The sequence below is a fragment of the Sprattus sprattus genome (genome assembly GCF_963457725.1).
Source record: "Sprattus sprattus genome assembly, chromosome: 2".
In the NCBI taxonomy this organism is placed as follows: domain Eukaryota; kingdom Metazoa; phylum Chordata; class Actinopteri; order Clupeiformes; family Clupeidae; genus Sprattus; species Sprattus sprattus.
In genome coordinates, this window is record NC_137921.1 from 59,760,078 (window position 1) to 59,777,171 (window position 17,094).

The 17,094-nt window shown below is 39.2% G+C and overlaps 1 protein-coding gene across 1 annotated transcript in view; it reads left to right on the top strand.

Annotated features, from left to right (window-relative positions):
* arhgap39 (Rho GTPase activating protein 39) overlaps positions 1-16,001 on the top strand; it is a gene marked incomplete at both ends in the record, with an annotated part of 41,527 nt that extends 25,526 nt beyond the window's left edge. The window contains 8 exon segments of the mRNA XM_080860327.1: positions 4,922-5,086; positions 5,218-5,520; positions 5,523-5,628; positions 5,719-5,792; positions 5,898-6,097; positions 6,185-6,276; positions 10,527-10,696; positions 15,807-16,001. Of these exon segments, the coding sequence (XP_080716453.1) occupies positions 4,922-5,086; positions 5,218-5,520; positions 5,523-5,628; positions 5,719-5,792; positions 5,898-6,097; positions 6,185-6,276; positions 10,527-10,696; positions 15,807-16,001 (1,305 nt within the window).
* Between the last annotated feature and the right edge of the window lie 1,093 nt (positions 16,002-17,094).

Genomic DNA, 17,094 nt, shown 5'->3' on the forward strand with positions numbered 1-17,094 from the left:
TGAGTGTTACGGTACTTTTCAGCACCAGGGATGCTATCAATATAAGATTGAGGAAGCATTTCAAAGGAAGAAGTATGTGGAGCTGGTAGCGGAAGCGAGGCAACAAGGCACACACAAGCCCAGTGGACAAAGGTGTTGGAGGCTTTGTAGCTAAATCAACCACAGCACTTGGGTTGTCCTGGAACGTAACTCAAAGAAGCTTTAAAGGAGTTGTCTGAGACTGAAGAAAAAGAAAGCCAGTGGTTGTGGCTGAGTTGCTCACAGACTTCTTAACTAAAACTGAGATACGTGAAATATTTTGAGGTGTCTTGAGGTGTATCTGTTGTTGTCTGTGTTGCATGTGTTCTAACCCATCATTAGGATAGAGGGGGTGGGTCTGGGACAGACACCAGACACCACTGTTGAGCCTTTTGGAGATATTGTGGGTGTGGAAGTCCCCAACCAATACCAATCATATCGTTTCCTGTGTATAAAAAAAAAAAGTTCAAGGCTGAGATATCATTCAGGCACACTTGTCAAGATATGACAGCTAACTAAAACAGAAAACTACAAATATATATGTGACTCTACAACCTACAACCTGTCATGTCTTATCTGTGGAATTCTTAACAGAAGTACAGTCTCTAATGTCAACATACACGCACGCGCGGGTGTTTTAGCTTAAATTAAAGTTGGCAGTGGCAGTGGCAATAACAATTTAAATATTCTGTAGGCGGTTTACAGAGCCCAGTGCCTGAACCCCTGGAGTAAACACTAAGGAAAAACTCCCTTTTAACAGGAAGGCACCCCTTGGGGTCACCCATCTGCTTGGACCCGGCTGGGTAGAGAGCTAAGTTGCCTTATATGTGTATGTGCAATTATAGGTTATGGTGATGAGGAACAATATTATCACAGCCATCTGCATTTGCAGGTAAAGGGCCCTACTACACGGGAGGGAACAGAGACAGGTTAGAAATAGAATGATGTTTTCACATGATTCCATAAGACTTTTCTCTGACTTGGCAGCACACAAGGCTCTTGTTGTTATGCTGGCAAAGTTTGGACCATTACGTGCTTTTGCTTGGTCGCAGACAAACTTCTCAAAGAGTAAGCATGGAGGATACGGTAGTTGGTGTTCCTCTGTATAGCATGATCCTACTGTGATCCATTTTTCTTGCAGATTATTTGGGAGTTTCTGGACAATTGGAGTGACCCCGTGTGATGTTTTGTGGTACAAAATACCAGGTAGGTAGCCATCTACTCTGGCTGCCTGCAGCTCAAAAACGGTGTGACTTCATTCTCTTAGTCAGTGATTATATCTTAGCTAGTGATAATCCCAATTTTTGAGGTGAGCATTGCAGATCACCTCAGGTGAGCCATAACATTTTCCAGTCTGCCAAATCATCTTAAGGCCTACAGAAGCAATGTGAAAGTGTACTGCTATGATTCTATTGGCTTGTTCAGACAACAAGAGCCCAATCAATTTGTAGAGCAAATCAGGCTCTTCTAGAGGATTTCCAGGTCATCTGTGGAGCTGAGGAAGGATGTTTTCCTAGTAATCCTCTGGATGATCATTGAATTTCAGTAAGCCCGAAATTTACCATCTCCCGTCACATCAATTACTTTGCTAAGTCTGTTTCAGCTGCTGGACTGGATGGGCTTGTGCTGTACAGAGGAGCTGAATGGAGCTAAGGAGGTTGGTAAACATGACAAGTGGGTTTGATGTTCTGAGGAGGCTCTTAATAACGGTTAGGGGATTAAGGTAGCTTCTTGTCTCAATGAGTGTTTTGGAACTAACTAATGAGTTCATAAAATCATGGTTCTGAGGAGGCTCTTAATAATTTAGGGGAAGAAAAGCTACTTGTCTCAATGGGTGTTGTGGGACTAACCAATGAGTTCATAAACTCATCGTTGCTTATTTTACTAGTTTATCAACCTGTTTCATGTAGATCCTTGCTGCTTCACCGCTGTCTGCCTGGCTAGTGCACTAGTGGGTGTGGAACTGGGTGCATCAGGTGTTAGGCTTGTGACTGAGTTTAATGGGTTGACTTTTTAAAACTCTTGGACGACTGGAGACTGGTATGTTGACCTAGAGTCTGAATCACAGCACTTTCACAGTGATGCTCAACTGGAATGTGAGACATATTTGTTCTGCTTTGATGATGTAGCTGTTCATACTCATCCTCAGTAGCTGCTTCTAGCACTTTGCTTCAACAATGTTACCAGCTGCAGCCGCTTTTTCCAACTCTAGTTGATGCCAACTTGCTTGTTGTTCAGCTTGTTGTTTTTCCATTTCTGCCTCTTGTTTTCAGTAGTGGCTTGTGACCAAAGAAATAGGTGGGGCTACCGAGTTTAATCAATCACAAGTTTTATAGTTTGCAGCACTTACCAATGCGCTGCTTGGTGAATTTTGCGTACGATGTCACTATCATTATCATTATGACAATGCTATTATTGCTTTTGGGATTGAATTTGAGATTCAAGACAGAATTTTTTTTTCTGGACTGGGTGCTCAAAATTACACCAAATGAGTATCCATGAAGTTGGTTTAAATGTTAGATGAAATGTAAGTGTCCTATGTTCTTACTAGTTGGCTAGCTATCAGCTATCATGGGTCTACCTGCTCTTCAGCCAGCAGAGTGAGTAAAAAGCGAATGTTCCACTATTCATTCCGATGGGACAAAAAGAGGATAAAAAAGGAAAATACTATTTTTACAAGATTACTGCACGTTATCAGGAGGAATATGTCGAGGGCCGGTCTTTCCTACAGGCGACAAAGGCAGTTGCCTAGGGCGCCCCCTTGATGGGCAGAATCTTTTGCGCCCCCTTCTATATCTCCAACTAATGTTTTTACATTAAATATAAAAATCTAACATAAGGGTAAAATGAGTCTGGTGTTTGGAGGAAGGTGTTTCCTTGGTGTTGTCAGGACATGCTATCACATTGAGGCCTATGGTTAGTGTGTTTGTGTGTCCAAGCAACTTCGACGAAAGAAATAATGAGGCAATTGCCATCCATTTGCACAGTATAATTCTAATTTAAGAAGTAAAGAAAGGAAGAAGAAGAGAATAAATCCTGTTCCCTTATAAGAAAACTTTCATGAATGCCAGAATTACCCCGGGCACTTCAGTGGAGCTAAGAAGAAAATATGTACCTTATCATTTAAAGCCTTCCTACTCCCTGTCACATAGTTATTTAAGAATTTTACAGAGGCGGGTATATAAAAAGTGATATGTCAATTTATTATACATTATACAAAAAACACATGATTCAAATATTAAGTTAAACAACAGTACAAATATCTTACTGGTTGCATAGCACACCCATTAAGGAAGACAAACACGGCAATACTGGTGACTGGTACTGGTGCTGTATTGTCAACTTTAGCAAATAGATTGTATGCTATCTTACTAGTTAGCTAACGCTAGCTAGCCATTGACGTGTGACATTCCTTGTTATCGCTATTCAGTCGAAATATCAATGATTATCCGTTTAGAAAAAAGTTGTGAAAAATACAAGTTTTGGGCGCCAGGAGTGAAGCTTGCCTAGAGCCCGAAATGTGCTAGGGCCGGCCTTGGATATGTCAGAGAAGGAGTGGTGTCAATTTCTCAAAGGCAATAGGAGCAAAAGTGGTGCCAAAAAAATGTAAGGAATAAGTACAGTTAAAATGCTTACGCAATCACACCAATTGATACACACAAAGCAGCGCTAGTGGCCAACGGCTTGTGATGTCATCTGTCGTCTGCAACAGTGTACTGTTGCCTGTGTGTTTCCTCTAAAAGTAAAGTATAGTGGAATATCAACGAGACATCACTGTTGCTTCTGTCTTGGTACACGCCATGACTGGCATGGCAATAGTGTAGGCCAACCATTGTGTTGCCTTGCGCTCAGCATGACAGCAAATTTCTTCCCCTACAGCTGTCTCTTAGAGCTATTACAGCTGTCTATTAGCTGCATTTCCATGGGGAAATTGTGGGGGATTGAGATGTCCACAGACCAACATGAAACCTAAGTGTAGTAGAGGAGGCAAGGTAATGTAAGGTGAAACTCATACACAAATATATAAACACCCAATCCATTAACAAATAGCAATCGATCAAAAGTTTATTTCATGCATCTTTTATTTGAAGCGGATTCATCTTTTGGTGGGGCACTGGGACGAGTCGAGGCTACTTGTTTTGATAATGCCAGTTGGACATGATAGCACATGCTAAAGCAGTAGCCAATCAGGGCCATTGGAGCTTGCTTACTTGTGAGCAGCTCCATATTTGTGATCTTGTTTCCAAAAATGTGTCAAAGTCCATTTCTTTATTATGTTGTGACTAAATGTGTTGTTGCTTCTACTGACAGGCCTGCAGATGTACCTTTTTACTGTTCCCCTGCTTTAGTGTGGTGTTAAGCTTGCTTGCTTTGCACATCCGATGCAGGAATTCAGTTTAGAATCTTCACTTAAAAAAACTAAAACACAAATAAAATGTATCATAATGTTTCATGTAAAAAGAAAGTTTCAGAAAGTTCAGAATAACAATATTCACTATTTGTTTCACATTTCACCACTCTTTTTAGTTTTATGCTTTATGCGAAATATAGGCCGTCAACCAATTAAAATATTAAATAAAATCTTGTCCATAGTTAATAAGAGTAATTCATACATTATTGATGTAAAAAATTATCTGCTTAAACAGGTTTACTGAACCACTTCCAAGTGTTAATACTCATATACTTTCTCCAAATGTATGCATTTAATACTGAAACTTTGTGAAGACCGTTTTACAGAAAGGCTTCAGCATTTCGGTTTTTGAAAATGTGCTGAAATCATAACAAAAACAATTGTTATTTTAAAACATGGTAATATCATGCTAATTTTGTCAACCGTAATATGTGTATATTTTATATTTACTGTAATATATCATATATTTCACTATCTCCTTCTGTCTTTTAGTCAGAAGATTTGGGAGCATGTTTTCAGTTTGACAGTATGCGGAATGTCCGAAACATGATGCCTAGTTCCAGTTGTGGCGTTTTCCCAGCTTTTTCTCTAAGAAAGCCCTCCTCTGAGACTGATATTGAAAACTGGGCATCCAAACATTTTAATACACACACACAGGTATGTAATAACATATATTTTCACTAAATACAAAATTACAATGTTGTACAAAACCATGTTTATATATATATACTCACTGTGTGTGATGAGTATACTCAATTGTATGTACATTCTTTTAATTTCTTTGTTAGGGCTTGTTTCGGAGGAAGGTGTCAATCGCAAATATGCTGGCTTGGAGCAGTGAGGCCATTAAGAAGCCCATGATTATGACATCAGATAGGATAGTCAAACGAGAAGCAGTTGATCTCTTCAAACTCATCCAGACCTATATGGGTGATCGCCGAGGGAAGGTCGAACCATTGGCCGTTGCCTTGGAGATAGTGGTGAGAGGGTGGAGCTTACAAGGACTTCGGGATGAGTTGTACATTCAGTTGTGTCGTCAAACAACTGAAAACTTCCGTTATGACAGCCTAGAGAGGGGCTGGGAGCTTATGGCTATCTGTTTGCTATCTGTTTGGCTTTCTTTCCTCCAACACCCCGATTCCACTCCTACTTGGAGGGGTACATATACAGACACATGGACCCTCTTAACGACAACAAAGGTAAGAACATTTGAATCTGGTTGTATGCAAGCATACCAATACTGTCCCACAGATATATTGCCCTACCCTCACTTCCACCTCTGTTTCCAGGTGTGGCCATCAGCAGTTATGCTAAATATTGTTATCGGAGACTCCAGAAGGCTGCCTTGACAGGAGCTAAAAAGGTAAAAATCTGTATGCATGCGTCTTGATAATTATCTGTCTGTTCATGAATCTCACAGGCACACTAAACAAGTTTCTTACACTATTATTTCTCTCTCTCTTTGCAGGGTTTGAATAAACCCTGTTTGGAAGAAATAATTCACGCACGGAACGCCATATTCAACCCTTCCATGTTTGGCTCCTGTTTAGAGGACATTATGGCACTCCAGAAGGAACGATACCCTGATAAACAGTTACCCTGGATACAAACACGTCTGTCTGAGGAAGTACTTGCACTCAATGGAGATCAGACTGAAGGAATCTTTAGGTGGGAGAGATTTGCATGTCTAAAGCTTATGCCCCACCTCTTGCCAAGCTTCATGGTTTTCACTACCTGTGTTTTCTGTATTTGTAGAGTCCCTGGTGATATTGATGAGGTGAATGATTTAAAAATTCAAATCGATCAATGGAAAGTCCCCACTGGCCTTGAGGATCCACATATTCCAGGTATTTTTTTTCACAAACACATAAACCTGTTGTCACACTATGCTAGGCCTGTAGAAGGATCTGTGCTGTGACACAATACCAGTAGCAATGTAAAACTTGCTCAATTATGTAAATATTTTGTTTAGTTTATTGAGTTTTTTCTGTACATGTATGTACACCAACAACAGCACAGTTGGCACTTACAAATCCTTTTGGCAATATAATTGGGGCTGTCAAGCTGTGAGACCTTCAATATTAGAAGGCGCATTTTATTGGATTACATTTGTATTATTTTATTAAATTTCATTAGTCATTGACAGAGTTAACTGTCACAATACGTATTAAACAAATACAGTTTAAGTATACAAAGAAAAGAAAGAAAGCTGACACACACACACACACATTTTTGTCCTTAATAATTTGGATGGCCAAAAAAAGGTGTCGGGTTTTATCAAGAAAATATAGATTCCAACGGAGAAATGCTTTTCTTAAAGCAATGGTTTAATTTTCCCTGGTCAAATCAAGGGATGTACTGTATGTTATCGTAAATTCCGTCTTGAATTTTGTTTGCCTAACCTTAATAGTATGCACAATCAAACAGCCACCTAAATGAGAACTCATGCTGAACTTCTACTGAAGTTGAATGAATCACAGGCATACACAATCGATCACACAGATTGAACCATTCCACGAACCAAACAGCTGCAACAGAATCACAGAATCGAAACAAGGGCAACTTAAAGCAGCACTGATAAGTTAGTGTGCAGACATAACATTCCCCCTTGACAAAAAATTCCACGTTGCCACGTCGTCAAACAGGTCCGAGCAGGTCAGGTCACGGAGAGGCATGGGCTGAGCCAGGGGGACTGCCTAAGGCTCCCATGCACTGTGCCATGTCTAGGGAGTCATGTGGGGACCATGGTCTGGGGAGTGCCATCTCCTGGAACCTTTGCATTGACAGAAGCACCCTTGGGCCAGGTGCACCATGTTTGAATTCAGTGAAGTCCAAAGCACTCTGGCGTAACGAAGGAACACCTATTACCCATTAGGTTCAGGTTCAACTTCAACTTATATCCATCCTCACAATATCAGGTGCTCTTCAGCCCACTAGTCAATCCACTCCCCCAGTACTGGAACTCATCCATCACCCAGTGGTGTTACCAGGATGTCATCCTGGAGTGGGCAACTGAATTCAAAATGAATAGATGATGTCTAAAACCTCCCCATCGGACATGGTGTAGACTTCAGTGCAACCTAATTTTTGTGTTCATAGAGACTGCCACTGTACACACATTACACCCTCATCCACTAATGATCTAATCTCACATTGCCCAGCAAGATTAAATAAACTGTAGCTGTAAGGTTCTTGAATTTCCAGCTGATTAACTGTTTTGGTCCCTTGAGTTGATTTTCTAATAGGTCTTGGGTATACTATTATAGGTATTAGGTCTGACATTAACATTGATGATCCTGTCATTGTAGTATCAAAAGGTAGTAATGGGAGGGCTAAGGGCCTTGAACCATGCGTATGCAGAGGAGGCTGTCAACACCCCTCCCCATCCTAACCCCATCATAAGGGAGAGTCTTTTAGAGAACAGAAGAAGACTACTATTTTGCAGAAATCCCCACACTATTTGCAGTATACACTTTAAACCTACACACGCAAATGACATCCCATAACTGTCCAACAAATTATGCTGTGAGTAAGCATACAGTAAACAGCCCAACACTCATTACTGGCCACCAAACAATACTTATTGCACACAGAAATGCAAGGATACTCAATATGGGTTAATGTAAACAAACCACATATGACAGTTGTCATAAAGTAGAATTATAAAATGATAGGCATGAGAAAAAAGATACTGAATGTAAGGGTAAAGAAGTGTGAGAGGTATAAAAACATGTTCGTGAGAAGTGAAGACCTTGAACAGGAGGCATACAAAAGTGCGTATTGGAAGAAAAAAGTAGTGTAAATTAGATAAAATAGTTTGTGTGATACATGAGAAGAAAAGACATAGAATATGTGCAGTGGTGTGTATGTGAGGTAATGAGGGGAAGTGTATGTGAAAGGTAAGACAGTTGTATGTGAGTTTTGGATATATTTTGGATATATATAAGGTTAGGTTTGTAATAGACCCATAATTTTTCATATACATACTGTATATAATAATTGTGTAGTGGCACATATTAATTCATTTTTCATATACATATATAATAATTGTGTAGTGGCACATATTAATTCATTTTCTGTAGTGTTTTATTTTTTATCCGCATGAAGAGGCCTTAATTATCATATTTAGAGTGTCTTATTCAAGGACAAATACAAAAATAACATATTTGTATTATTCATTATATCGCAGTTATGGTCATACAGCTTTCTGGTATGCCTTTGCAATGATGTTCGTGTGTGCCTGTGGCTCATTTTTACTTCTGTGGCCCATATGGTAGAGCTAACAACACCAAGGTTCAGGGTAAGAGTCCCAGGGAGCACACATACTGATCAAACGGGGATCCAACTGTCACTTGCGTGTGATTATGGTGTGAGAGGTTGGGTCTGGGTAATGGTCTAAAGGGCATAATATGTTTGTTTTAATGCATACTAAAAGTGTAGAAAAAATTAAAAGACAGCAAAACATATCACACACATATCATGGAGTTATAGAGGTGTTAAAGATGTGGAGAAAGTGGTTGATTACCTTCCCCATTTACTTCAGTAGCTAATGCTATGCTAGCGACATATCTATTACCAATGTTGTTTCAAAGTGCAACTTTTCAGCCCCAAAAATACGAAAAGCTAATCCCCTGAGCTGCACATATCAAATGAATAAAAATGAAAGAATGAAAAGAAGAAACTAATTTCTTTCTGAAGGTAGTCCAATGTCAATGTTCTTGATCAGGGCCTCGTTTCCCGAACGCGCACTTAGCCTAAAAAGCACTTGAAATCGTTCGTAAGAGGAATCCTACGTTGCAGACGGGTTTCCCGACGCGGCACTTAGCTTAAGTGTATCTTTCGTTGAGAAGAATTCTACGTGTGGTCAGGACCAGTAGTAACTTCACACTTAGCGATGCAATCCACCAGGGGCGTCGTTCGCCCTATTATAGAAGAAATCCAAAGGATGTTTCTGTGTATAGCACATCATGAGAATGTCATTGTTTCACCTGCCTATTCCCATCAAAATAGAAATAAAGAATATTGAGTATTTGAAAATAAAGATTAGGCTATACAAAACTAGTGCAGTGCCCGTAGGAATTATGCATTCTGTAGTGTTATCAGACGTAGAGCTGTTGGGTAGTGTAATGGCAAGACATATTTGCACTCCACATAGGCACAGGTTACACTGAAGTATTATTGTGATGCATGTTTCCTTTTCATTAAGAAATGTGTTAATGGTAGCCTTTTTGGAGAGTTACCAACAAATAAAGTTTGAGATTATGTAGTGGATGCAGTTGAATATACTGTAGATGTCAACGTTGCTGTCTAAACTATAAACTAAATGTCATAAAGAAAGACATTATTTAAAATGAAGTTATGGTTGAAATAGGATCACTTCTTTATTGTAAGGGTAAGTGTAGGGTAAGAATGGTCATGCAGTTGGACTCAAATGTAGGTTAATTTTATTGAATGTATGTAGCCTACTGTACTGTATGACTTCGATGATGCTAGCTTTGACAGCCCACTCTCAGACAGATCGTAATAAATGTCCTTACAATGGGAACACAGTTTAAATACTCTGCTGGAGATGGCGTTACTATCCCCGCCCCGAATTCAGTGCACAGTGCACGTTCGATGCACGCATAGGCTAGCTAATTTCACAGCAATTAACGTAAACAGGTTAACCTGACGTAAACAGCTCCTAAGAGCTACTTAAGAACTCGTGCACGTTGCGCTCGTGCACCTGACTTTAAGTTGATGGTTGGGAAACGCACGTAAATAGAAAGTGTAACTTAGTCTACGATGTCGCGAAAATCCACGTAGGCCGTTAAGATACGTCGTTATCGGGAAACGAGGCCCAGTTCTTGTTCTTGTGCAGTCTTGAACACAGTGCTCGGTGGCTTAGTAGAATAAGTTGTTAGAGCAAGCTGTTCAAGACACCTCTGATTTCTCACACAAACATGGCTGCCCATTCTCATGGGAGGATGAATTATCGTAACCTCCTATTTTACCCATTTCTTTGCCTTATTACTTAGGAGCTATTGTTTCTTATCCCTTCTCTGTTCTACTACTGAGATGTTTTCTCTCTCTCCCTGTGTCTCATTTTCTGTTTTAGCATCTCTTTTGAAGTTATGGTATAGGGAACTGGAGGAACCTGTGATTCCACATGCATATTATGAGGAGTGTATATCTAACTGCGACTCTCCTGAAGCTGCTGTGAATGTGGCACTCAGCCTGCCACACATCAACAAACTTGTGCTCTGCTACCTCATCCGCTTCTTGCAGGTGTGTGTCCAAAAACAGCCTTTCTGCTGTTCACCTTTATCATTTAAGGGCTCTAAAATGTGTTTATTTTGTCTGTCAGTCAAATCAAATAATTCATTACCATAACCATGTTCACAATAACACATTTCACAACAATACATGAATGGGTACTGTAAGTACAGTCTTGGATAATACTGCTTCTGTTAATGTCATATTGATAGATTTCTCAAGAGAAAAGCCTTCTGATGGCTAAGAATTTGTCAGTATAAATTACGCAGCAGATTGATATTAATGTAGTTTAACAGGGGAATCCTTTTTAATAGTAATAATACTGTGTACTACAAAACAGTTTAACCAAAATAAAGAAAAACATGAAATAACAACAGACTAGAAATATGCATAAAAAAAATGCCAAATGTGTCACTTCTAATAATGCAGGTGGTAAACAATCTTTAAAGGTTTGAGTCAGGTGTAAGAGTATCCATTACATCACCATAATCAAACACATGACATCACATAGTTGAATTGATTATTTGTATTTGATGTCTGTTTGTTTTAACTTTGAGCTTCTTTATAAGTTCATCCAAGGTGTGCAGATATCTGCTTCTCCATTTGTTTGTTTCCATGACCTCTGGTGGAAAAACAAAATTTCAGCCTACTTCCATATTCCAGTCTTGAGCTCCTTGCAGTATGCTTGTGTTCCCTAGTGTTGTTGGTTATTTGGGGATCTGGCCTGCAGTTACAAACTGTGTCAGGTGAGTTTTTTCAAATGGTAGTGATGGAAGAGGCGCCCACCCTTGCTCTAGGACTGATGCTAGTTTTATGCAAGTTGAGGATTTGAGGACATGCAAGGTGAGGACATAACTATGCCTCTAGGTGAAATGCTGAAGCTACTTGTACATTCTGTCATAATGCGTCTGAGATGCTAGTCCTTGACAAAGAAGGACATGAAGGATCTTCCCCTAGCTATCGGTGAAGTTATGTCCTAAGTGACCCATTAGAGATGCTTTGCCATCGAGACTGCTTTGGTGGTTTGTGCTCCTTACTCCTGATGTCCTCCACCAATGGCTTCCTTCTCTGGAGAGATGTTTCTTTGTGCCACAAGGTAGCTTTTGTGACAAGCCCAAGACCAGCTCTCTCATGTTAGACCTGCCCAATGACATCTCTGAAGTAAAGAGCTGATTTTGAGTACCGGACCCCTTCAGAGGGTGTAATTATTCACAGATTCCTTTGAATAAATACGTTTCATGTCCAGTTTTTCTTTTAGTGTAATTGAACTCCACCGATTTGTAATTAGCCAACTGAACTGAAATTCAACTGAACTTAAGCATCATTGGAGTCCAAGCCATTGCTTTAAGTGCAAACTAATGGTTCTCTCAATTGAATACATTGTTAGTGTTATTGCTTAAGCACATTATTGATCTTCAGTTTTATTTATTTTTCACCCATTTTTGCTTCGGCTCTTAGCACGTTTGAGATCTCTTTATACATTTCATGTTAGTCTATATCCCTGTGACACAAAGATAATACTAAGGCCAATCGTATCTTGTGCTTTTTATTCTTGTTTTCTTTAAGAGAAACATTTCCGATCTCCTGTAGGTGACAGTTATGTGCTTTCTCATCAGCGCCAAAATTATGGCATAGCTGAGGCTGCAGTGTAATGGAATATAAACAAACTGCGCTGCTGTTGCTTGATTAATAAACGTTATAGTCACTCCGTAGTGCATCGACAACGTGCCATTCCTGCAAAGTAATTGCATGCTGTGTGGACAAAGGTTTCCGCATATTGGTAGTATTTCCCCACTTTGTCGAAAAAGACGTTTCGCAAGCATTGCAAGTGGCCCTGTGGTCATCTTTTCGCATTAAATGTAACCACACTTTTGAACGCCTCTGTCTAGACGCCTTGTTGGCAGTGGTCTAAACAAAACAAGGCTGAGTGCGTGCGTGGTTTGGCATTATGGCGCATGCACAACAGCATAGGAATCCGTTGCGCAATCGTTAAGGACTTTGCCTAACGATTCCAACAACAACCGGTTCTCGATTCCCATCCCGAATTAGGGAGCTCTCAGCATCGAGCTACACAATTACGTTTTCATGGGGATCAAACCCATAGCATGCCTTCTCTTCTCACAAGACACAAGTCACAAGTCTTTTATTGTCAGATGCACAAAATGACACAGGGTTAGACTGGGCACTGAAATTCTTAGGACAAGGCACCGCACAACAACCTACCATAACAAGTACTCTGAACATAATTTTCAAGTAATAAAAATATAATAACCTTAATAATTATAAAAGATAAATATACAATACAGTATGCTAGAACATATAACAACCTATACAAATAATACTAACATATATACATATAACATATAATACATTTTTAATAAAATATTCTAACCTATTAACCCTATACTACCCTACAGACAAATCCATTGTGGGAGTAGCAGGTAGTGCAATAATTCTGATATAATATTATTGCTAGTGCAAACAGTAAGTGGAAGTGACAGTATATGTAAGTGTAGTTAAAACATTAATTGAAAGCTCTACTCTTACTCCAACCAGGACGCACAAGATTGTTCATAATTCCAAAAGTCCCATTTACCATGATTTGCCAGCTCCCAACTATTCGACAATCTCTTAGAGGCGTTTTGCTGGTTCCTCCAAATATATATAACTTAAAATCTCTCGTCCACTTACACCACAATTTACAGAAATTGAAGACCTTGACACCAAGAGCAGACACTCCACTGCAGTGTTTCCCAGAGAACATCTTCCAGTAAACCACCCTCTCAGCTATTTTCAGCCCTTTTCTCACTTCATCAAAAGGTTACAGATGAAACAAAACCTTCTAGATTACACTCCTACAGGTGCTGTGAAAGATTGTGGATCCCTCTATAGTTCATAGTTATGTAAGGTGCTTTTTAAACCACATTTATCCGTGTCAGTGGATTTTTTTTTTTTAAATGAAAAGGTTTTATGAGTAATATGTGCATATTTGTAAGACAAAGTGGAGCTAGTTTTTATCTGCATCCTACTCCACATAAAAGGCCAAAGACCCAAAACAGTTTGTCGGTATGGTTCAGGCATATGTTTAGTCCATGCTTCTTTTTATGAGTTTATTTACCAGTGATTTTAGTAAACATACAAATATTTCCTGCATAAGCCCATTTATTTATTTGGAGACCCGTGATAACCGATCAAGACCTGCTTATTAGCTAGGGCGCTAGCGAGTACATCCATCTAGCATCTAACTGTGTATCCTACTCATCTGATTGTGTACACTGTACTAATGTAAGCTTCCCAATGTTGGGGTAGACAGCAACCTGTAGGAGGGAGTATGGACTAAATAGAATGGAACAGCATTAATAAAGTACCATGGCGCTTGGTTTTTCCTCTGAAATATTGCAGAAGTCTAATGATGTAGACACAGTAGTAGACCCACAGTATATCAAAGAGTGGAGAGGAGAGCAGCCCTCCTGGCAGTTTTGTTACGTGAAGTAAGAAGCAGCAGCACACAACAAACTAAACGTTGCAGTTTCAGCAGGAAGAGAAGATTTGGAATACAAGTATGTGGGCAAAGGAGCATGTCTAGCGAGAGCATGACTTGGCCACTACACAAAGTTGTGTGTGTGTGTGTGTGTGTGTGTTGTGAGTTGTTTATTAGGCACATTATCTTAAGCGACAGTCGTTCAGGAGGTAGAAGAATCAGAAGGTTGCTATTTCGATCCCGCCTCATCCTCGCCAAGTGTTAAAGTGTCCTTGAGCAAGACACTGAACCAACCGCTCCTTGTGCAGGTTGCCAACTTAGATAGTGGCCGGTGTATGAATGGGTAGATGTCTGAGGCATTCATCACCATTTATCAAGTGCTTTGAGTGCGTAGAAAAGCACAATATAAATGCAGTCCATTACAAGAGCTCCTTTTACCATTTTGATAGAGAACTAAACCTATTTTTGCAGATTTCCACAACCATCAAGTCTGGACTTGTCTGCTTAAGCAGTAAACGCAACTACTAGGACTAACCACATCAGACATGACATTCTCATTTGAAGTCGTCTTCATTCATATTCAACATACATGACATACAAAAACAATAACCATTCACACTTTGTTTTTGTTTGAGTTAAGGATATTCATATTCATAGCAACAAAGTCTACCAGTCATTGAGACTTTTTGCCTAGTGTTGATTTGACTGATTTCAAGAGTTTACTCACCGAGACACCATTCAGTGTTTATTTGATTCTTTAAAAAGTTCTGACCTGCAATCATACGAGGTGATAAGTGGAGACAAACTTAATATTGGAAGTTTTTCTCAAAGTGACATATTGTTGTAGCTGAACTTGTGCTGAGTATAAAGTATTAAGTTAAAATAATAAAGGAATAATAAAAAATATATATATTAGAGCATGTGAATCTCACCCCCAACTACAGAGGATTAACCTGGGATATACAGTGCCCTCCACAAATATTGGCAGCCCTAGTGAATATGAGTAAAACAAAACATTGTGGCACACATGTTTTGAGGAAAACTATTTATTTAATGTCAACAGTTTTTTTTTTTCTTTCAATAATAATTTACTTCAATGAAAAGGTAAGATTTTTGTGAATATTTTGAGTGAAAGACCAAGAGGATAAACAGCAAAGACATATTTTTTCATAGCCTGTTTTTCTCATATTCACTAGGGGTGCCAATATTTGTGGAGGGCACTGTAGTATAGGGTATATTTTACAGGTTCCTGTAAAGTAGTCTATTGATTTACTGCTGAATTCCTACTTGTAATGTACTGCACTTTTAATTTAAAACACCTTGAAAATAATGGGGAAACAAATACAAACCCAATTATGCAAGTAAGTTACTATACTTCTTTGTACCACAGTAAAAGTATTATAGTTTTAATTTATACCGATGTACAGTAGTTGTTAGACCATATTAGCGGAGCTAGTCAGCCACAAGTCTTTAATCTAGACAAAGAGAGATAACTGGACCTGAGGAACAATATTTGCATTCGCTTTGCGATAGCTTAAAAATGGAGAGAAGCATACATGAATGTATTATGTATTGAACTTGCTTTGTGAATCAGGCCCCTGATCTGAATCTTTTTTCTGTCCCTTTCTCTGTTTTCAACAGGTCTTTGCCCAACCCTCAAATGTTAGTGTTACTAAAATGGATGTGAATAATTTAGCAATGGTGATGGCTCCAAATGTTCTCCGCTGCATGTCTGATGAACCACGTGTCATCTTTGAGAACACTAGGAAGGAAATGAGCTATATACGTGTACTTATACAACACCTGAATACTAGTTTCATAGAGGGAGTGCTATAACACACATACTTGGACACACACACAATGAAAGCACAGACATTGGACCATACATACCTACCATATTAAGACTAATTTTGAACTATTCTTCAGCACTCCATCATTTCTGCACATGAATACCCTCTTAGATTGTCGGTTCACACACACTAAGTCTTATGTCCTTGTGTCCTCACCTGCTTGTACACAGTTCATTCTCTGAATGTTTCTGAAATGTTTTCTGAAGACATTTCCATGACACTTTACTTACAGCAGGTATCTGCTACTTTTATGGGTATTAAAATACCACTTTATTATGTAAATGTAACTATATAAGGAAAATAACAGGTCAAAAATGTATTAGAGTGAATTATGTTACTCTGCTATCAAAATATTATGTTACTAAATATGGTCTGATCTTCACCTAAGATACAATAATGAACAAACAGAAACTGTTCTAACTATTAACACAAAAATGTTTGTACTGTTCTTGTCCATATTGAATACATTATTCAAACAATCACAATGTCGGTTGGAAAATGTATGTGAAACCCTAGGCTAATGACTCCATCAATAGTTAATTGGAGGCAGGAGCTAGCAAGCCAGGAGACCAATCAATGAAATGAATTTGGAGATTTTGAGCTGGGTTTGAGCTATTTTGACTTGACACTGAACACTGAAACGCTAAAGCTCAGTTAAGATAGGTAATGCAGCAGAGCAATGACCCCAATCATCGCTAGAGAATGGCTTTAAAAAAGAACATTTGCCTTTTGGAGTGGCCCAGTTAGAGCTCAGACTTGAACCCAATAGAGGTTCTGTGGAACAACCTCAAGAGTGAAGAGCCATTCACACCAGACATCCTTATAATATGGCTGAGCTGAAGCACTGCTGTAAGGAAGAAACGTCCAGAATTCCTCCTGAACGTTGTGCAGGTCTGAACCATAGCTACCACAAGCCCTTGTTTGAGGTTATTAAATCCAAAGGTTCACTTACTTTTTCCACTAGCACTGTTGATGTGTTTAATGGGGGAGTTTTGTTAATAATTGTTTGTGTATTATAAGTTTAAGCACATTGTGTTGGTCTTGTGACTTAGATGAAGATCGGATCACATTTTATGTCT